Consider the following 23,388-nt stretch of genomic DNA (forward strand, 5'->3'; position numbering starts at 1 on the left):
CATCTCCCCTCCAGACAGGAGCTGCCCTCATAGTCTCACGTGTTTACTTGATTCAAGATGCTCACTCTTCACTGGTATCATTTTCTATCCCATATTCCAGTCCAATCCCTATCTGAAGAGTTGGCTTTGGGAATGATTCCTATCTTGGGCTAACAGAATGTCTGGGGACCATGACCACCGGGGTCCTTCTAGTCTCAGTCAGACCATTAAGTCTGGTCTTTTTACAAGAATTTGGGGTCTGCATCCCACTGCTCTCCTACTCCCTCAGGGGTTCTCTGTTGTGTTCCCTGTCAGGGCAGTCATCGGTTGTAGCTGGGCACCATCTAGTTCTTCTGGTCTCAGGCTGATGTAGTCTCTGGTTTATGTGGCCCTTTCTGTCTCTTGGGCTCATAATTACCTTGTGTCTTTGGTGTACTTCATTCCCCTTTGCTCCAGGTGGGTTGAGACCCGTTGATGCATCTTAGATGGCTGTTTGCTAGCATTTCAGACCCCAGATGCCACTGTCCAAAGTGGGATACAGAATGTTTTCTTAATAGATTTTATTATGCCAATTGTCTTAGATGTCCCCGGAAACCATGGTTCCCACACTACCACCCCTGCCACACTGGCCTTCAAGGCATTCAGGTTATTTAGGACACTTCTTTGCTTTTGGTTTAGTCCAGTTGTGCTGACCTCTCCTGTATTGTGTGTTGTCTTTCTCTTCACCTAAAATAGTTCTTATCTACTATCTAATTAGTGAAAATCCCTCTCCTTCCCTCCCTCCCCTCTCTCGTAACCATCAAAGAATTATTTTCTTCTCTGTTTAAACTGTTTTTCGAGTTCTTATAATAGTGGTCTCATACAATATTTGTCCTTTTGCAACTGACTAATTTCACTCAGCATAGTGCCTTCCAAATTCCTCCATGTTATGAAATATTTCATAGATTCATCATTGTTCTTTTTTGATGCGTAGTTCTCCATTGTGTGAATATACCATAATTTACTTATCCATTCATCTATTGATAGGCACCTTGGTTGCTTCCATCTTTTTGCTGTTGTAAACAGTGCTGCAATGAACATGGTTGTGCATATATCTGTTCATGTAAAGCTCTTATTTCTCTAGGATATATTCCAAGGAGTGGGATTGCTGGATCATATAGTAGTTCTATTTCTAGCTTTTTAAGGAAGCGCCAAATTAGTTTCCAAAGTGAGAGTACCTATTTCTTGAATACATTGATTTTTGTTCTTTTTGAGATGCTTTGTTTTTGTTTTTGACTTAGAGGCCTAGATACTGAAGCAAAAATTTGTTCTATAAGGTGGGCCCCTTATGTAATTGACACAAATCTGAGTTTGTCCTCCCTGTGTCTAAATTGATGGGAATTCTAGCCCCAGAGTCAGGATGGTTGATGGACTCTCAGGAAAGTACTTGACAACTTTAGATTACCGTCTTAGTTTCCTAGGGCTGCCATAACAAACTACTACAAAGTAGATGGCTTTAAAAAACAGGAATTTATTGTCTCGCTGTTCTAGAGACTAGGAGTCTGAATTCAGGGCGTATGTAAGGCTATACTCTTTCTCTCTGTTGACTCTAGGGGAAGATCCTTCCTTGTCTTCTTTCAGCTTCTGATAGCCCTGAATGTTTCTTGATGTTCCTTGGCTTGTAGACAGATACTTACGTGGTGTCTTACCCCTGTATGTCCCTCTCGTCTACTTGTTTCTTCTCTTATAAAAAGGGCTTAGGACCCACCCTTCTCCAGTATTGCCTTGTTAACTGATAAAAAAGAAAAACCCTATTTTCCCAAACAAGGTCACATTCACAGGAATAGGGCTTAGGACTTTAACATATATTTGGGGGGGGGGACACAATTCAATCCCTAACAGTTACCTTGAAATACTTTCTTAAAAATAATGGGGTTGCTTCACTGTGCTGGGGAGATATCTTTTCCAAAGTGGTAGAAAGTAGTCTTCATTAAGGATTCTGGATTACATGATATAAACCAATGTTCTTATAGGTTCCACAAAACTTACCAGTTGATGATTGTAAAGTCTTCCTTTGCCTTTGGACTTGTAAAAACTTAAAATTCTTTAGTCTAAATAAGTGACTGAGGAGAAAACATCCAGGTTCCTCCTTTTCTAACAGGACTTAAATAAGTGTGTGCTTAATTTTTACATTATAAAAATAAACAGTCGCCATCGAGTTGACTCCAACTCATGATGACCTGATGTGTGTCAGAATAAAACTGTTGCTCCATAGGATTTTCAACAGCTGGTTTTATGGAAATAGATTACCAGTTCTTTCTTCTGTGGCACCTCTGGGTGGACTTGGGCCTCTAGGCTTTTAGTTAGTAGCCAAATGCATTAACTGTACTACCCAGGGGTTCCTTTTAATCTATAGGGCAATTTTATCATTGTTATTTTGTTGTTAGGTGCCTTTGAGTCGGTTCTGACTCATAGTGACCCTATAGGACAGAGTAGAACTTGCCCCATAGGGTTTCCAAGGAGCGGCTGGTGGATATGAACTGCTGACCTTTTGGTTAGCAGCCGAGCTCTTAACCACTATGACACCAGGGCTCGGTATTTTATCATTACATTGTATTTACTAACATATATTTCTTTATCTTCTGTGCTAATTGCAGGAGGGGTGATACAATTATATAAAAGGAAACTGGTTCATATTCTATGGTTTGTTTTCTGTTGTGGTAACTGTTGAAGCAGTATATAATCGAACATAAGATTGTGGTGTTCAAGCCCATTCCTTGGGTCAGGCAAATGGGATGGTTACCTTGTGTCCTACCCTTGTCAGTGGAAGATGAGGAGGGGGCACCTTCCTCCTCTTTTCTAAATGCTGTTAAAATTCAGTATTGAACCTTTTGGTGTAGGAAAGAGGTAGAGATTGGGAGGAGACATGAGACGGACTCCTGAGGTACTTTTCCAAGGAGCGACTGGTGGATTTGAACTGCTGACTTTTTGGTTAGCAGCCGAGTTCTTAACCACTGCGCCACCAGGGCTCTGGTGATGTTATGTTGACTCTGATACATTACCGATCTATCTACTTATGTTCTGTGTACTTTTCTGAATATATCTTAGACTTCAATAAAAATGTCTTAAACATTTCACTTTAGAAATTTTTCTCTTTAAACATCTCTCAAGGGACCTATGAAAGATGTTAATGGTGAGGCTGTTTTCAAGTGCCGTTTTTTGGCAAGGTCTGCCATGGGTTGAGGAGTCCTGCCTTAATGGTTGCAGACTTTTAAGGGGTTGGAGAACAGTGAAAGGAGAGATTACTGTGGGCAAGAGTAGTCAGGGAAAATGTAATAGTCATTCATTCAGTAGACATTAACTGAGCAGAAACCATATACCAGATGCTGTACATAGAAAACCTAAAGGAGACCAGAGGTTCAAGGGGAAAGTAAACGATGGATGATGTCAGTTAATTCTTAAGTATATGTCTTTGCTAGTCTTTGCAGGATAACAAAAATTTTAAGTGCTACTTGCTGTTTGCTAAGAGCTTTCCATGTATTAAGTAATCTTCACAATAACTCTATGATGTAGGTACTACTACTATTGCTAATATCCTATTTTATAGATGAGGAAAGTATTTTATAGATGAGGAAACTGGAGTATAGAGCGATGTATTTCTCCAAGTTACTCAGCTAGGATGTAGCGGAGCCTACCGTTCAAGGCCACAGTCTGATTCTGTTTCTCTACTCAATATCACTATACTATTTGAAATTATTGCAAAGAATATTGAGAGAAATGTAGGTTGACATGGATGCGCCATTTGAAGATAGTCCATGATCCTGCTTCTGGTACTCTGTTGTTTACATGTTTTGAAGCTCTGTGTGAATGCCTTTTCTTCTTTTTACAGACATGGCTGGATGCTGCCAAAGAAATAAGAAAGCAAATTCGTGGTAAGTGGATATAGCTCTTTTTGTAGTTCTTTCTTTCTTTCAGTTGGTCAGAGGATTTCCTGCCATTTTCTGACAGTGAGTCACTTTAGAATATGACTATTGCATATGGCTTTGAAATTGAAATAAAACCTTCCCCTGAAAGGAGAATGCAGCAGAGGTAGGCACTATTGATATATAAGTAAGATCTTGGTGATTTTTTTTTATAACCAGACAAAGATGGGGAATATAGGAACAATTGAGAGTAACAGAAGGTGAACAAGAACAAAGATGAGAAGAGTAAAAGGATATGGCAGTCCGTTCTAATAATGGTAGTAATCACGACTGTGGTAGTCTGCTATTAGGAGTTTAGTGCCCAGTCCTGTTCTTTTTGCATTGTTCTGGACTTTCCCCATGTTTTCCTCTTCATAATTCTTTTTGTCGCTTTTCTGTGGTCTCCTTCCAAATTCAAGTATAGGGGACTGTGGAAGAAGAAAATAACGGAAGAATGAGAATTCCTTGCCAATAGTCCTTCTGACATTGTGGCTCAGCCCCTCCCTTCAAGCCCTCTAGCATGTATTAGTACTGTGTACTCTGTTCAGACCGCTGTCCAAGGATAAATAATTCTGGGTTCAAAAAAGTGTAGGTTAGAATTTTGCAGTCCAGGCCCAATGGACTAGCTAAGAGATAGACAATTTTTTTCTTGTTTAAAGATTACATGTCCTTTTTAGATTAGTTTTGAAGAAACTTAAGAAATGCAATAGTTATAATTCATCATGATTAGTAAATTTTAACTCTACCAACTGAAGTCAAATTTTTTTCATTTGTGACTTAGTAGAAAACACTTTTATTATGGTGAAATGTTTTCCTCTAGACCTTGCTTATAAATGCTTTAACTTTCTTAAAATAGAAGAACAAAACACCCCTTTGGACTGGCAACTCTTCATATTTTCCCCTATTTTTTTATAAAAGCTTGTTTTAAAACGCAAGTCAGAGCAAAAAAAATTCAGAATATCTGAAACACGGTAAGAAAAACATAGCTCCCAGCACCTTTCAATGAAAATACTTTTAATATTCAGTTTTACTCAGGAACATATGATTGTGCAAGAGGACTCTATTAGTGGGGAAAAATATCTAGTAGATTATCTTCCTGGCTATGAAAAAAATCTCTTCCTAAGAAAAAGAGCCAAAATCTTTGTCATTAAAAAGAAAATTACAAAATAATAAAAACCCTTAATTCGACATGGAGGGGGGGACATGTTCCTAACATAAACTTTAATAGGAAATCAAAATGTAAACATTTCATTGGGCCAAAGAAAAGAATGACATCTGTTACAAAGGCTTTTTTTTTAATGGATTTCAACTCATAGCGACCTGCCGGGGGCCAGCCTCAGCAAAGAACAGGGTCACCAGAGGAAGGGTAGAGTTTGGCGAAAAAGAATGAGACGTAGTGTGTCTTATATTTTCATTCTGCAGAAAAAAAAAGCCTCTTCTTTATTTTTTACATGGTCTTTTATATCATAAGCTTACATAAGCATAACATCGCATGATCAACAAAGGGGCAGTACAAGATATAATCATCATAGATGACATCATTTTCCAGAGACATAATTTTCCAAGTGACACATAGTACAGTTCCGCATACGCACACAAATACAATGAGTTTTTGTTGATTTATTTTTACACAAAGTAACAATTGACTTCATACTGCTTTACACTTATGCTTAATCTTGCAATACCTTCCACAGTTTTTATAACAATTAATCTTTTTGCAAAACCATTGCCACATAGGCTTTGTCCATCTTGTCCAGGGTGGCCAAGTTCTTGAAGTCCAGCCACTTTGGGTTACATCATATTGTCCACGATTATGCCAAGGACAATTAGCCCAATCTCTACACCCCCAAGCCGGTTTTGGAGTAATAAAACTTCCTTCTACTCTATATGGTCTCCAATCAGCGTCATAATCCCAATTTCTTGCCAATAGAAATTCAAAATATTGTTTTTCCACTTTTATGGGATCATGTGCGGGTGGTGGTTTAATCACAAAAGGGCCTCGGTAAGTACCAGGATTCCACCATCCTGTTTTTGTTTTCCATAGTCGAGCTATTGGTTTTCCCCCTAAGACAACTTCATGTTGATCCCCAGGTAATACACGGGCTGTCCCTACCCGGGATTTCACCAGGGGATTATGAGTAGGACGCCCCCCTCCAAAGGTCCCTAAATCTATAATGGAATTTTATGCTTATACATTCTGCTATACACAGGCTGAAAATGAAACAGAAACATAACACAGATGACAGAGATATTCCTGATTTTTCAGGAATTCTTCGATGTTTATGCTGGGGGCAGTGGGTGCAGAGGGGCCGCCCTTGCAGCTTGGCTCCCAGCAGCGACCCTATAACAAAGAACCAAATCCAGTGCCGTCGAGTCAATTCCGACTCATAGTGACCCTACAGTACAGAGTAGAACTGCCCCATAGAGTTTCCAAGGAGCGCCTGGCGGATTTGAACTGCCGGCCCTTTGATTAGCAGCCGTAGCACTTAACCACTATGCCACCAGGGTTTCCAGTGACCCTGCAGGACAGAGTTAAATTGCCCCTTAGAATTTCCAAGGCTGTAAATCTTTACAGAAGCAGATGCCACATCTTTCTCCTAAGGAGTTACTGGTGGGTTCAAACCACCCACCTTTCAGTTAGCAGCCAAGCGCTTAACCATTGCACCACCAGGGCTCCTCTATGCATATATAATCATATCAATAACATATACTTTTTTCCTATCCCCTACCTTCATGGTGCGGAGCCCTGGTTGCCCAGTGGATAAAGACTCAGCTGCTAACCAAAAGGTCGGGAGTTCAAATCCACCAGCCATTTCTTGGAAACCCTATGGGGAAATTCTACTCTGTCCTATAGGGTCACTATGAGTCAGAATTGACTAGATAGCAACAGGTTTTGGTTTACCCTCATGGTAGTTTTCTCCTTGTGGTGTTCTTCACCTTGATTATTTTTTCACTTAACACTATGGGTTGGAAATCATCCCATATAGAGCTACTTCTTTCTTTTTTATGATCACCTAGCTTTTCAGTATATAAACGCATTGCCCCGAGTCGATTCCTACTCATAGTAACCAGATGGCAATCAGTTTGCTTTTCAATGTATAGATGAACTATAATTTAACTTATCTCCTACTGAGGACATTTAAGTCATCTCCAGACTTTTGCTATTACAAACAGTGCCTTGTTACATATATCATTTGACCACTTTTGAGAGTATATGTTTAAATACATTTATAGAAATCAAATTGCTGGGTGAAAGGGTATATACATTTTCCCTTGTGATAGATATTGTCAAATTATTCTTCATAAAGGTTGTACCAGTTTAGATTCCCATCAGCAGTGGATGGAGGTACTTGTTTTCCCCACCAATCCTGGGTGTTATCAAGCTTTTTTTTAAATCAGTTATTTAACACAGAGCTTAAGGATAAAAGATCGTACTTTGTAAACTGTTGCTAATTTGATTCGTTAATGCTATTCTTCCTGCAATTAAAAATTGACCATTTATAAAATAGCTAAATTTATGTTTAAAATCCTTAAGCACTGAATTCACATATATTTAACATTCTTTTGGCTATCTTGTTTCCAATATTGATTTGCTGTAGCTAATGCATTTTCATAGGTAGGATAGAGACCAGCTTTGTATTTTTTACGTCTATGTGGGAAATTATGAATTAACAATGGCCGGATTGCTGTGATTTTATCATATCAGAAAGTGAAACAAGAGGTGGTGTTTTAATATTGGTTTATAGTACAAACTGAAATACTACCCCTGCTTTTTTTTTTGAGAAACAGTTATGGAATTGTTTTCCTGTTCTAAGTGCCATATAAAGTTTTCAGAAAAGTAAGCGTTAGAATTGGGTTGGTGGTAGATATTGGGATCTAGCTAGGCTTTGAGAAACTTTTGTTATATTGTCTCCAACTGGCCTTTTAGTTCAAATGTTTAAGGAAAATATTGGCTATTTCCAAAGGAACCCTGTATTAAATATTTTAGTATGCTTAAAACTACCCACTCATCAGAAAAATGGAACAGGATCCATATGTCACACCATGCAGAAAAACTAACTCAAAATAAATCAAAGACCTAAATGTTAAAGCTAAAACTATGAAGGTCCTAAAAGATAATATAGGGACAAAACTATGGGACCTAATTTTCTTTAGAAATAGATTACCAAACACAACTACGAATGCACAAACAACAGAAGACAAATTAGATAACTGGTACCTCCAAAAAGTTAAATACTTATGCGCATCAAAAGACTATCAAAAGAGTAAAAAAAGATCCTACAGACTGTGAAAAAATCTTTGGGCACAACATATCTGATAGCGGTCTAATCTCTAAAATATATAGAAAACTTCAACATCTTAACAACAAGAAGATAAACAATCCAATTAAAAAATGGGCAAAGGACATACATGAACAGACTCTATATCAAACAGGACATTCAAGCAGCCAACAAACACATGAAAAAATGCTCCCAATCACTAGCTATTAACCTAACCCCCCAGTGCCATCGAGTCGATTCCGACAGAGAGGTGCAAATCAAAACTACAGTAGGATCCTGTCTTACCCCTGCAGAAATTGCACTGATCAAAAAAACAGAAAACAGCAGATGCTGGTGAGGTTGTGGGGAGATTGGAACACTTATCCCTGCTGGTGGAATTGCAAAATGGTACAACCACTGTGGAAAATGGTATGGCACTTCCTCCAAAAGCTAGAAATAGAGATACCTTATGATCCGTCAACACCATTCCTGCATATATGCTGTGGAGATCTAGCAGCAGTGACACAAATAGACGTAAGAACACCTACGTTCACTGCAGCATTATTCACAATAGCAAAAAGTGGAAACAACGTAAGTGCCCATCAAAGGCTGAGTGCATAAACAAATTGTGGTACCTACATACAGTGGAATACTACACAGCTATAAAGAATAATGATGAGTTCTCAAAACATAACAGATGAATCCAGAGGACCTTATGCTGAGTGGAATAAGTCAATCACAAAAGAACAAATATTGTATGATCTCACTTTTATAATAAGGCAAGAATAGTTATACATACAGAAAGCAACAGTCTTTGGTGGTTACCAGGGATGAGAGAGAGAGGGAGGAGGAATCACTCCCTAGATAGTAGAGATACTTATTATTTTTGGTGATGGGGAAGGCAATACCAAAAGCAGGTGAAGTCTGCACAACTTGACCAACGTAAATGATGACACTAAGAAGTACATGAAGGTAAGAACCGTTTTTGGTAAATGCTATAACATATATAATTTTTCAACAACAGCAATAGTAACCAAAAAATACGTGTGGTTATATAAGTAGATATGTATGCAGTATGTGTATAGGAAGACATATGTGGGTATATGCATGTGCGTGTATAGGTATATCTGTAGGCATATATATGTCTGTGTTTGTGTGTGCTTCATATAAGCACTTAGAGGGCACAGTTACAGATACTTCTAGACATAACCAAACACCTAGCAGGGTTGATTTACTGGGTTTGAAGGCTTAGGACCATAGTCTCATGGGACAACTTAGTCAATTGGCATAACATAGCTTTATAAAGCTTATGTTCTAAATCCTAGTTTGGTGAGTAGCATCTGGGGTCTTAAAAGCTTGTGAGTGGCCATCTAAGATACAACTATCGGTCTCTACTTATCTGGCGCAAAATAGAAAGAAAGGAACCAAAGACTCAAGGAAGAAACTAGTCTACAGGACTGATAACCCACACAAACCATGTCCTCACCTATCCTGAGACCAGAAGAACTAGAAGGTGCCTGGCTACTACTACTGACCCTTCTGACCAGGGACACAATAGATGGTCCCAGATAGAATGGGAGAAAAATCTAGAACAAAACTCAAATTCTTATAAAAGGCCAAACTTACTGGACTGGTAAGAGACTAGAGGAACCCACAAGACTGTCACCCTGCAATAGTCTTTAAACTTGGAACTGAAACCACTCCCAGAGGTCACCTTTCAATTGAATATCAAATTGGATCATAAAATAAACATTATCGCCAGTGCAAAACTACCCACTCATTAAGACATTCAAACTACCTCACTAATAATTTGTGTATTATCATTGTTAACTCTTAGCAATAAAACTGGTATTTGGGAAAAAAATTTTTAATTGATATTTGGAGATGAAAAACCCTGGACACAAGACAGAAAATGATGTTTGACACAAACTTTAATGCTCATAGATGTTTGTATGAGGATGGTAGAGTTAGTGGTGAAAAACATGGACTTCGGAGTACGAGAACCTTGGGTTCACTAGGTATATACTTTCCTTAGCCATATATAAAATGAGTTAATAGTAGTAGTACCTACCTCCTTGGATTGTTATGAAGATTAAATGAATAAATGTATGTAAGAGGGCTAGCATAGTGCCTGGCATGCAGCAAATACTGAACAAAATGGCACCTCTTAATATCATAACCAGCCATACTAATTCTGGCTGATATCAGGCCTTACTGTTTGAGAAGCCAGCAATCATGATAGTTTATATGATGGAAAAACCCTGAGGGATAGCATTCAGCTGGGAAAATTAAAATGTATTCTCTATTTAAACCTTTACTCATAATCTGATTTTCATTGTGGATCAAAAATATGACATGTTTACATGAGTAATCGGGATCAGATTCCCGTAGTTTTTGTATCTGAAATATTTTTATTAGAGCTGTAGTTTCTAAGAGCCACCTATCTTACCTCCTTATTTCTAAAATAATCTCCAAATCTCACCCTTATTAATGGGAAAAATGGTTTTATTTATTTGAGGTAATATTGAGAGAGATCACAAATAAGTAATGTCAAAACCAAAAGAGAACATCCATGAATGACCTTTGAGGATCTAAAGTGTATATACATCACTGTTTGAAAATCACTGCTGCAAACATGTTACCTATGGGATGGTTTCCTTCACGTTATTTTGCCTATGTAATTTTAGTCCCATTGTAAACATAACTGTTAGGTCAGGTAAAAGAATGACGGAGATCCTCTAACTCTTAGGTGTTATCTAAGTAACTTTCTTTTTTTTTTATTTTTTAATAAAAGTAATGTTTTACATCACCACGACTTGACCAGGGCAAAGTTGTAGTAGCTTCGCAGCCACATCCAAATGCCCTGAGGGACCAGCTACTGGGCAGAGGGCTGGGGACCATGGTCTCAGGGGACATCTAGCTCAATTGGCATAACATAGTCTATAAATAAAATGTTCTACATCCAACTGTGGTGAGTAGCATCGGGGTCTTAAAAGCCTGTGAGTGGCCATCTAAGATACATCTACTGGTCCCATCCCAGCTGGAGCAAAGGAGAATGAAGAAAACCAAAGACACAAAGGAAAGATTAGTCCAAAGAACTAATGGACCACAACTACCACAGGCTCCACCAGACTGAGCCCAGAACAACTAGATTGTGTCTGGTTACTACCACCTACTGCTCTGGCAGGGATCACAATAGAGGGTCCTGGACAGAGTGGGAGAAAAATGTAGAACAAAATTCACATTCACACATACACAAAAAAAAGACCAGGCTTGCTGGTCTGACAGACTGGAGAAACCCCGAGAGTATGGCCCCTGGACACCCTTTTAACTCAGTACTGAAGTCACTTCTGAGGTTCACCCTTCAGCCAAAGATCAGAGAGGTGTATAGGGCCTGATGGCACAGCAGTTAAGAGCTTGCCTGCTAACCAAAAGGTTGGGAGTTCAAATCTACCAGCCACTCCTTAGAAACCCTATGGGGCAGTTCTACTCTGCCCTGTAGGGTTGCTATGAGTGCAAATCGACTCGATGGCAATGGATTTATTTTTGATTTTTATAGGGCCAACAATAATACACGTGAGGAATGTGCTTCATGATTCATTCATGTATATGAGACTAATGGGCACACCTGCCCAAAAGCAAAGATGAGAAGGCAGGAAGGGAGAGGAAAACTGGACAAATGGGAACAGGGAACCCAGAATGGAGAAGGGGAGAGTGTTGACACATCGCAGCATTGGCAATCAATGTCACAAACCAATTTTTGTATTAACTGTTTAATGAGAAACTAATTTGCTCTGTAAACTTTCACCAAAAACTGAAAAAAACAAAACAAAACAAAAAAACTCTTTGAGACATATGGGGAAAAAATGTTTTATTCCCAAAATATTAAAAGATTTCAGAAAAAATTTTCAAAAATTTTGATGTGCTTCTAACAAGCAGAAAGTTAGGCATAAACAATAAAATTCTTTTGTGTTTATTTGTACAGGTGTCCCTTGGAACTTCACATTTAACGTAAAGTTTTATCCACCTGACCCAACACAGTTAACAGAAGACATAACAAGGTAAATAATTAATTAGTAGTTGAACATGTAATTTTTATTATCATAAACTGGGAATTTTCCTATTCAGAATTGAAAAAAAAAAAAAATGACAAGCTATTAAATAGTTTAACCCAAGATAGAAAGCTTCTGGTCATTTTAAGGCAGGCTTGCAAGTAAGTGAGCTTAAAGGCCTGCAGTATCAGTGACTTGGAAACCCTGGTGGTGTAGTGGTTAAGTGCTATGGCTGCTAACCAAAGGGTCTGCAGTTCAAATCCGCCAGGTGTTCCTTGGAAACTCTATGGGGCAGTTCTACTCTGTCCTATAGGGTCGATATGAGTCGGAATTGACTCGAGGGCACTGAGTTTGGTTTTGGTTTGGTTATCAGTGACTTGTTGGAAGAAATTGGCCAGAAAATTAGCTCTGCTTATCTTGGGTTTTATGCCAAGCTGTGGGCAGGGCCACTATAAACCACACCACCCTTCAAAGGGCAAGACACAAATATAGTGGTAAAATAAATAGCTCCAGCTGGTTTTTCTTGTTTTTGTTTTTTTTAATACTCATTTCCCTTAGGCTAGAAGCTTCAAATAGGGATCAAAATAACTAAAGTCTCTATTTTATTGTTCTTATTTCTTCCTACTTTCCCCTTTATATAATTAGGTACATGATCCTCATGAACTGAACCTTCCTCAGTAATCTTTTAGTTTGCTTAATGTATGTGATACATCTTGTACTCTTAAAAAAAAAAAAAAGGCTACTGGTTTTTTATTGGGCCTTTATTGGGATTCCTTAAAATCCTATAAAAATTCTATTAAAGTGTTAACAAGAAAAGAAAATGAAAAGGCAGTATATTAGAAAGCGTTCTACTGTACATATTTATATCCATAGCATCTTGCATGGAGCCTTATACATAGTAGGTGCTCCATAAATGTTAAATTGATCTGTTAGTTGTCGAGAAACTTGCTTTCTAATTCTGATTTTGCTGCCAACTATCTGATCTGGGGATTTTGGACAAGTTCACAATCTCTGGGCCTCAGTTTCCATATCTCTAAAATAAAGGAGTTTACTAAGTAAATTCTTAAAAAGAATGATTGTTAAATTCTGTGAAAGTCTGAACCATTTTTTAAAGTTATTACTCATTGTCCAGTCACCCTTAATACATTCTTGAAGTTGAGATGCAATATTTCTGCCTGAAAAAATTATTTTGGTTGTTTCCTTTTCACAGGTTATATTTGTCTCTTAGTGTTACTACTTACTCTTCTTTCTTCACCCAGGTTTATTATGTATAAAACAAAAAAAAAATCCGTAAAGATTTTTATAAATAACCTATATTTTAGAGGAGTTTAAGGTTCTTATGACTTGTGTGGCATTGCTCTGACTTAAAAAAAAAAATGTGTGTAGTAACTAGTTATAGATAGAAAAAACTTGTTAATGAATATTTTTCAACAACTTATGGTCAAAGCAGGATATCATTCTAATTAATAGAAGAATTGTCAGTTTAATCACACTTTCCAACTTGGCTGGTAAAGCAGTCTGAACTGGTCAACTCAGTTAGAACAAGTGCTAAGGGGGCAAGGGTCATAAGTGTGAACATTCTACTGACAGAGAAGTGTCTAGTACACAGTTGGGGCATTCGGTTGATGTTTGTTCAACAGAGCTGTTCTAACCCAGTCTGAATAGTTTAGCACATAGGTAAAATTAGGCTACAAAGTAGCTGATCATAGTCTGTAGAAGGCTGCATGCAGCTTAGCTCATCTTGGAGGAAAAATACCCCAAAGGTCCATATCCAGTGAATAAGAGTCAATAACATCAGCTCCGTGTAAGAAAGATGATATCCGTACAGTTGGCAAAGCAGTTGTGATAGATAAGAAAAAGCCCGGTTTGGGAGTCAAACAGCTTTTATTATTGTCTGCTGTTGAGCAAGCTAAGCCTCTGAGGCTGCCTCCTCATTTATTATCTGACAGTGATATCTACCTCGCAAGTTTTTTTGTGAAGATTAGATGAGATAATTTATGTATATATGGTACTTTATACACTAAGTATTAAAATACTAATTTCTTTACCTCCTTCAGACTTTTCTTAGTTTTTCCTCTTTTCTTTCTAAACTACTTTTTTGTTGCAGAGTCCAACATGGTTATAGTTTTTTTTAACTTTTTATATGGAAAAATTTCCAACATACAGAAAGGAGGAAATACTAGTACAATAAACAACCACTACCTAGATATAATGATTATTAGTATTTTGTCATATTTACTTGGTATCATTTTTTAATCTCTTTCCTTTTTTTCCCCTCTACTTCCTTCTCTCCCTTCCCCCTTTTCTTCCTTTTTCTCTTATACATATTGTTATTGTTGTTGCTGACATGGCAACATCTTTTCTCTTTTGGCTGTAGATATTATTTGTGTCTTCAGCTTCGGCAGGACATTGTTGCGGGACGTCTGCCCTGTTCCTTTGCAACCTTAGCGTTGTTGGGTTCTTATACCATCCAGTCTGAGCTGGGAGACTACGACCGAGAACTCCATGGTGCGGATTATGTTAGCGATTTTAAACTGGCTCCAAATCAGACCAAGGAACTTGAAGAGAAGGTCATGGAACTGCATAAATCATACAGGTGAATATGGCTCCAGGGTTTGTTCTGTGCTTGTTTTGGCAATAAATTTAAACCCTTGACCTGTTACTGATTTAGTGTTTGCCATAGAGGGAGCATGATGCAATAAAGTGAACCTGAGTTCAATTTCCTCCACTGTTTGACTTTGGGCAAATTATTCAAACCCTCTGAACCTCAGTTTTTTTTGTGTGAGTATTGGGAGTTACTTTGTAAGATGAAAACTAAGTGAGGTAATATATGTAAAGCACTTAGCACAGTGCCTGGCACATAGTTGGTACTCCATAAATGGTAGTTATTATTATTGTTGCCATATTTTTCCCCCAGATTTTAAACTTCTGGTACTATATTAGAGTCCCTGAATAGTGCAAGCAGTTAATTCACTTGGATGTTAACTGAAAGTTTGGCGGTTTGCATCCACCCAGAGGTACTGCAGAAGAAAAGCCTGGCAATCTACTTCCAAAAAATCAGCCATTGAAAACCCTAAGGAGCACAGTTCTATTCAGATGCACATGGGGTCTCCATGAGTCAGAATCAACTCGATAGCAACTGGTTTTTGGGTGTATACTGTATTAGGTACCTTGAGATCATTGGAGCAGGGGTTCTTAATTTGGAATCCATTTACCCATGGATAGGTTTTAGACAGCCCATGAAATTCCTGAAGATATTTTTAAAAGTCTTTATGTAAATATGGGACAATGTGCGTTTCTCCTGGGAAATGTGCTTTCCTCAGATTCTAAAAGGGGCCTAGGGTTCAAAAAGAGGTTAGGAACCCATCACATCAGAGGAAAAGCATGTTAATATACTAACATGATAATCAATACTTTAAACTGTTTCAAAGGGAGAGATAGAGAGACATTTGTTCTCTTCACTTGTACTGTTAACTCTCCCCTGTTATCTGCTTCCCCACTGAACATTTTATTCAGGCTGACTCCACAGAGCAAACTAAAAATGTTCAGAAAGTTGGGGGATGGATGAGTGGCCAATCCAAATTATTCAGTTTATTAAATTTATTGACTATACTGCTGTGTTCACAGAAACAGTTGGTAAAGTTGGTAGGCATTGTAACAGTGATCAAGAGCAAGGGTTAATAGTCACACTGAGGTGGGTTGAAATGCTAGCTCCACTTGTGACTTTAGACAGTTCTCTTAACCTCTCTGAGCCTTATGCTCCTTATGTGCAATAGAGATCATTACCTAAGAGAAATAGGGTGGTTGCTAGGATTAGAAAGATAATATGTGTAAAACACTTAATACATGTCCTGCACATAGTAAAGATTCAGTAATGTTAGCTAGTACTAAAGTGCCAGAATAATGTTTCTTCCTACCAAACATCCCAATTGTTAATTGAATGACATGCTACGATTAATAGCTAACTTTTACAAGCTGCCTTAACTTATTAATGTGAATGTCTGATATTGGGCGTGAATTAGTACTCTGAGTTATGTTAGCATCATTAGGTTTCCAAGCTCCAAAGGGTCACAGTGCTCAAAGAGAAATACCAAGAGTGGTCTTGGTAGGCTTGCCATGAGAGTAACAAATGTTCTGTCTAGCTGTTGAGCTATCTTTTTTTCCTTGAGGTGGTTCCAATAGTAGGACTGCATGAATTGGGATACTTCAAATAAGACAACTTTAACTGCAACTAGGGTTACATAACAATATAAGTTTTTGTATGAGAAACTGACTTGAATTTTAAACTTTCACTTAAAGCACAATAAAAAAAAAAAGAGAGAGAGCTTTAACTCAGGGTGCCTTGATTCTGGATGCCCCATTGCCCCTGTAGGTTTAGGTACCTCACTCATGAGAACCAAAATCAGAGCTGCTTTAAAGCTTACAGCCTACATAACGTAGTCTTACAAGAATCATGCAACTAACATGGGATCAAATTATTTCCAAAGAGAATTGTTGAGATTTGCTTTCCAAGTTGGTACAACATGTCGGTACAGCATTCCATTGTACCGACGTCTGGGGCTACTAAATACACCATTTTCAATTTGTTGATAATTGTAACTTAAGGATGTTGTATTGTTTTTGGAAACTGTAAAAAATACTTTTATTTATACTCTGATTATGGTTTTTTAAATTTATATACATACACACAGAAGAAAGTAGCAGAACGAAACAATCGATTGAAATACTTTGATTTGTTAGAATGGCAGAATTGTAGGGGAATGTTCTTTTTATTTCTAATAATTTTTATTAGTAGTATTATCATCTTTGGGCAATCAGTAAAGCAGTAAAAGAAAATATTTTACTGCTGCCATATAGCGGGACAACAGAAATAATTTTTAATTAAACAGTAGTGCCAGATTATGATCGATACCATAAATCTATCTCTAATAAAATTTTCTTTTTTAATTGTGCATTAGGTGAAAGTTTACAGAGCAAATTAGTTTCTCATTAAACAATTAATACAGATGTTGTTTTGTGACACTGGTTTCCAACCCCACGATGTGTCAACACTCTTCCCTTCTTGACCTTGGGTTCCCCATCCCCATTTGTCCAGCTTTCCTGTCCCCTCCTGCCTTCTTGACCTTGCCCCTGGGCCGATGTGCCCATTTGGTCTCATATACATGGTTGAACTACGTGTGTTATTGTTTGTTTTACAGGCCTGTCTAATCTTTGGCTGAAGGGTAAACCTTAGGAGTAACTTCAGTACTGAGTTAAAAGGGTCACACACAAAAAATACAGACTTACTGGTCTGACAGAGACTGGAAAAACCCTGAGAGTATGCCCCCCGGACACCCTTTTAACTCTGATGAATTTTTTAATGGTTATTTGATCATAATAGAATCTCAGATTTGGGAGGACTTCATATAGCCTTAACTGTCTTCCAATGCTTGACTCTCCTGTGTAGCATTGCTGCATAATCATCGTCATAATTAGAAGCTAATTATTGTTTATTATTTTGTGTCAGATACCATGCTATGTGCTTTATGTACAGTATCACATTTCATCTTTATAACTATGTGTTGAGCTAGGCCAATGTTTCTCAAAGTGTGGTCCATAGACCCCTGGGAGCCGTCAAGTTTCTTTCAAGGGGCCTATGTACTTAAAATTATTTTAGTAATAAGATGTTAAATGGGTGGAACACAAATTAAGGCAGTGGCATCAAACAGTACTAGTAGCATTTTTTTCATCAACATACAGTTGCAGTTAAAAATAAAGTCCAGTTCACATAAGAATTTCTTTGATGAAACAGTGAAAATTATTAATTGTATTAAATTTTGAATACATTTCTATTTAATATTCTGTGTGATTAAATGGGAAGGACATATAAAACATTTTTGCTGAGTACTGAAGTAATAGTTGCCTTGAGGAAAAGCACTTGTGCACTTGAATGGGGGCTGAATTAGCCACTTTTTTTGATGGAACACCATTTTTACTTAAAAAAAAAAAAAACAACTGACAAATCATTCAGACTTAGTTTTTGGTAGGCATTTTGTTGAAGATGAATGAAGTGACTACTTGAAGGAAACCACTGACAGTATCTGTTGTCAGTGATAAAATTCGGTCTTTTAAGATCATGTTAACTGCCACCATGATCTTGACAGCTTCCAAATACTTAAAGACTTGTCTAATAAGGTTGGTGGTGATGTAAGTGTGTTTTTTTATATTGTATAATGAAATGTGTCAATATTTGGAACACCTGCATAGCTTAGTGAGCCAGTATATTTCCAGATATATGGAATACATGATGTAACAAAATAATACATGGCTAAAAGATCCATTTAAAATGTAAGATAGACATATGGATTTTAATGTAACAGAGAACAAAAAGTTCATTGATAGTTTTTAAGATTTCACATTGCAACTAACCTTTACAAAGCTGTCGTTGCTGAGTTTTGGTGTAATAGTAGAGTATTCTTAATTATCAATCTTTTCTTTTCTAGCTATTTGACTGTATGAGAATAAATTTTCTTAATATACTACACCCCAATCAGCATATCACAACAGACTGTAGGAACAGATATGAGAATCTAGCTGTCTTCTATTAAGCCAGACCATAAAGAGATATGCAGATATACAAAATGATGCCACTTTTCTCACTATGTTTTTTGGGGAAAATATTGTTGTTGTTTTTTTAAATACGTTTTTCTTCACTAACTAGACAATAGATAAGTGGTAACTTTGATGAAGGGTAAGACAGTACACAATTCTGGGGAAGTCAGCACAATTTGACCAAGGCAAGGTCACGGAAGCTTCATAGACACATCCAGACTCTATGAGGGACCAAATTACTGGGCTGAGGGCTGGGGACCATGGTCTTGGGGAACATCTAGGTCAACTGACATAACATAGTTTGTAAAGAAAATGTTCTACATCCTACTTTGGTGAGCAGCATCTAAGGTCTTAAAAGCTGGTGAGAGGCCATCTAAGATAACTCCACTGGAGCAAGGGAGAATGAAGAAAACCAAAGATACAAGGGAAAAATGAGTCCAAAGGACTAATGGACTACACCTACCACAGCCTACACCAGACTTCAGTCTAGCATAACTAGATGGTGCCTGGCTATGAGCACCAACTGCTCTGATACAGATCACAGTAGAGGGTCCTGGACAGAGCTGAAGGAAAATGTAGAACAAAATTCTAACTCACACACAAAGAAGAACAGACTTACTGTTCTCACAGAGACTGGAGAAACCCTGAGAGTATGGCCCCTGGACACCCTTTTAACTCAGTACTGAAGTTACTCCTGAGGTTCACCCTTCAGCCAAAGATTAGACAGGCCCATAAAACAAAACAAGACTAAATGGGCACACCAGCTCAGGGACAGGGACAAGAAGGTGGGAGAGGACAGGAAAGCTGGTAACAGGGAGCCCAAGGTTGAGAGGGGGAGAATGTTGACCTATCATGGGGTTGGTAACCAATGTCACAGAACAATATGTGCATTAATTGTTTCATGGGAAAATAGTTTGCTCTGTAAACTCTCATCTAAAGTACAATAAAAAAATGTTTTTCTTGTTAAAATGTAATAGGTTTATTATTGTTACTTTTTAAAGACAATGAATATTTTAAAATTTCTCATTTGGTAAATATTGATAGATATAGCATACATAAAGAAAAACTCATTGGAGTTGACAATTATTGTTTAGAGAGTAAAGGGGTCTTGAGGCCAAAAATTTGAGAACCACTGAGAATAGGCAGTAGGGCATAATAGTCTAAAGCATGGGCTCTGGAGTCAGCTTTCTTTACTTTGAATTCAGATTCCATTCCTCATTAGCTCTGTGACTCTTAGGAGGTTACTTAAGTTTCTAAGCTTCAGTTTTCTCTTCTGAAAACCGAGGGTAATAATTTGAATTTTGTGATTTTTAAATCAGAAAATTCATGTAAATTGCTTAGCACAATGACTAGCATATAGTGAGAGTTCACACATTTGCTAGGGTAATAATTCTTATCCACATTTTACAAGTTATGAATGTGGGTCTGGGTTTGGAAAACCACCCTTTGGAACTTAACAGAATTTAAACCAAAACAAGTGAGGCAATCTGGAAGGGCAGATGGGTATGATCCAATTGATGTTTTGTTAGATATGTGGATAGAAATTGAGCAATAATGGATCTCCGTGACTAGAAAGTTTAGAGGTCTGGCATCCACATTTACTTGCTCCTTTTTGGAAAGATTGGCAGTCCTCACAAACAGAAACTCAAACAAATTTTAATTATGTCCAGTAACATAATAATGTAACTCATAGAAATTTCTGCCGAGGCAGAAGCATTTTATTATGCATTGAAAAGTACAAATACCACCTGGCTCCCCAGATAAACAGAAGATAGTCTATGTAAATGGAGACCTTAGTGGTGGCCCCTTGCCCAGACAATGACTTTTAGGCTATAAAACAAAAACCCAGTGCTGTCGATTCCAACTCATAGCAACCCTATAGGACAGAGTAGAACTGCCCCATGGAGTCTTTAAGCTATAATTAATACTTAAATCTATCATAGCAATCAAGCTTTAATATTAATTGCCCTCCATTTATGGGTACTAGGAAAGTATGTAAACTTGTCAGTTAGCCACCACTTAATTATTTGAAATCACAGCCCTTAATTAGGAGAGGTAACAAGCACTATTAAAAGGCTGTCCAGTAGAGTTGGAGCTCACTGAACAGCACTATCCTGACCCCACTTGCTCAGAAATAATTAAACATAGGGAAACTTTGTTATAATTTCTCTTTTTAACCAGTGCCCAAGCTCCCTGGTTAGACACTTTTGGAAGCTATTGAGCTTATAAGTAGTAAGTTATTAGATGTTATTGAATAGTTCAACACAGTACCATTAATGGTTTAGAGGTATCTAATCTCTTCCTGTAGCCACAACAACAGACTCAAATATACCAGTGATAAGAAGATGGTGCAGGACTGGGCAGTGTTTCATTCTGTTATACACTAAGATGCCGTGAGTCAGAGCCAACTTAATGGCAACTAACAACACCACCCTTCCCAGAGCTGGTTTATTGTTACTTTCAAGGTTCCTAGAAATTTTAGGAAACACATTGATCTTTAAAATTTTAAGTTGAAAATAATTTAAGTATCAAGTTTGTAAAAGCATATGTTGTGTTTACATGCATAGATGCCTGTTGGTGGTAGGATTATAGATTTTTTTTCTTCTATATTCTTAATGGAGCCCTGTTGGTACCAAATTTGATACAATGAATGTATATGATTTTATAATCAGGTAAAGCTTCCTGAAACAAGTCTGTTCTAAAGCCATTAGGTGGGCAGAGCACGGTATACATGCAGAGGGGCAATCTGTCTTGGGGTATTAGGGCCCAAGCAGGGTGAAGGAGTCCCTGGGTGGTTAAATGGTTAACCAGCTGCTAACCAAAAAGTTGGAAGTTTGAGTCCACCTGGAGGCACCTCCTTTGGAAGAAAGATCTGGTGATCTACTTGGAGCCCTGGTGGTGTAGTGGTTAAAAGCTCGGCTGCTAACCAAAAGGTCAGCAGGTCAGATTCACCAGATGCTCCTTGGAAACCCTGTGGGGCAGTTCTACTCTGTCCTGTAGGGTCACTATGAGTTGGAACAGAGTCGATAGCACTTAACAACAGCAACACAACAAGCAGGGTGAGAAGAATGTCCATGGGGTGTAGGGCAGCCTGGTATGAGGAATTAGAGCCCAAACAGAATAAAGAGGAAGTTCATCTGTAGCGTACCTGGTAGCAGGTATCAAAGGCCAAGTAGAGTGAGAAGGTCATTTAACTGACATGGAGGTAGGACCTGTGTGGGGTATGGAGGGCATCTACATGGGATGGCACCTGATGTAGGATTTCAAATCCTGGGCAGGGTAAAGAAGACAGCTATGGAAGGGGTGGCCTAACATGGACAGTTAGAACCTGAGTGAGGTAAAGAGGGCATTTATGTGCTGGGCAGTAGCCCAGCATGGGGGATTCAGAGCCCAAGCAGGATGAGGAGGGCGTTCATGTAGAGGGACAACCTGGCATCGGGGTCAGAGCAAAAGTGGGGTGAGAAGGGCATTCACATGGGAGAGGGGTCAGTTGCTGTAATGACAGATTGGTTATATACAGGTGGATTGATCAAATTAATCCATATATTGAGGATAATGGAAGCCAGGTTTCTCACTGTCAGTAAAGGGAGGTACAAATATGGAAAGGGAGAAACTAATATGAACCCTGTGGTGTTTCGTTAACATTAGAGGTTTCAATGTGAATTCATGGTTTTCAGTAGATAGGTAGATTAGATAGATAGATAGACACATAACTAGGTAAATGTGTGTGTGTGTATCCTGACTATACATTGAGAGGACTTGGAAACAGTAACACTCAATGGCAATGAGCATGCCCATATCTTAGGTTCTCAATTTCATCCTCCACTAAAAGTAACCAGGGCTCCTTGAAGAAATGTCTGATTCCAGGACAGAAAATAGGAACATACAGATGATCCTGGAACATCTTATGCCAGAAAACAATGAAGTGCTCAAAGAATGATAGGAAATCATCAAAAGGACACAGAATCCAGCTTGGAGAACCTCCCACTGATGAAATCTGGGGCAATTTAAGCTTTAAAATAAGTAAGGAAAATAATTTATTACATCATATTGAATACAATGAGAATTCATAAGTCCATACTGATATAAATAAGTAAATTAATAAATTGAAAGTTTGATAAGGAATAAGATATTTAAAAGGTTTTGAAATACATTCCCACAGAATTCTTATTAATTATAAAGAGGTAAAGAGTAATTTCACAGAGGAGAAGTCTGGCAGACATCAGTGACCAAAGTGAACATGAATCAGTGATGAAACAAATTGAAGTCATGCACCATCTGATAGGATGTAGTGAGAATACAGTACCATTCTGTGATATTCCTGTCAAAGAACCATAACCTGAATCAATTCATGGGGAAACATCAGATAGGCCCAAATTCAGGGACATTCTATAGAACAACTGGTCTGTAATTTTCAAAAGGTCAAAGTCACGAAAGTCAAAGATGAAGGACTTGTTCCAGATTGAAGGAGACTAAAGAGACATGAAATAAATGCAACTCATAGTGCTAAATTGCATCCTTCTGCTATAAAGAAATTTTTGGAACAATTGGCTAAACTTGAATGGA

General features: G+C 38.0%; 1 protein-coding gene across 16 annotated transcripts in view; it reads left to right on the top strand.

Moving 5' to 3' along the window:
* The window catches only part of EPB41 (erythrocyte membrane protein band 4.1), a 223,031-nt gene that overhangs the window by 118,727 nt on the left and 80,916 nt on the right, over positions 1–23,388 (top strand). For all 16 annotated transcript variants that reach the window (XM_049878508.1, XM_049878504.1, XM_049878503.1 and 13 more), the window contains 3 exons: positions 3,848–3,890; positions 12,165–12,240; positions 14,609–14,827. In XM_049878508.1, coding sequence (XP_049734465.1) covers positions 3,848–3,890; positions 12,165–12,240; positions 14,609–14,827 — 338 coding nt within the window. The remainder of the gene's footprint in view (positions 1–3,847; positions 3,891–12,164; positions 12,241–14,608; positions 14,828–23,388) is intronic.

The sequence above is a fragment of the Elephas maximus genome, chromosome 3, assembly GCF_024166365.1.
Source record: "Elephas maximus indicus isolate mEleMax1 chromosome 3, mEleMax1 primary haplotype, whole genome shotgun sequence".
Lineage (NCBI taxonomy): Eukaryota > Metazoa > Chordata > Mammalia > Proboscidea > Elephantidae > Elephas > Elephas maximus.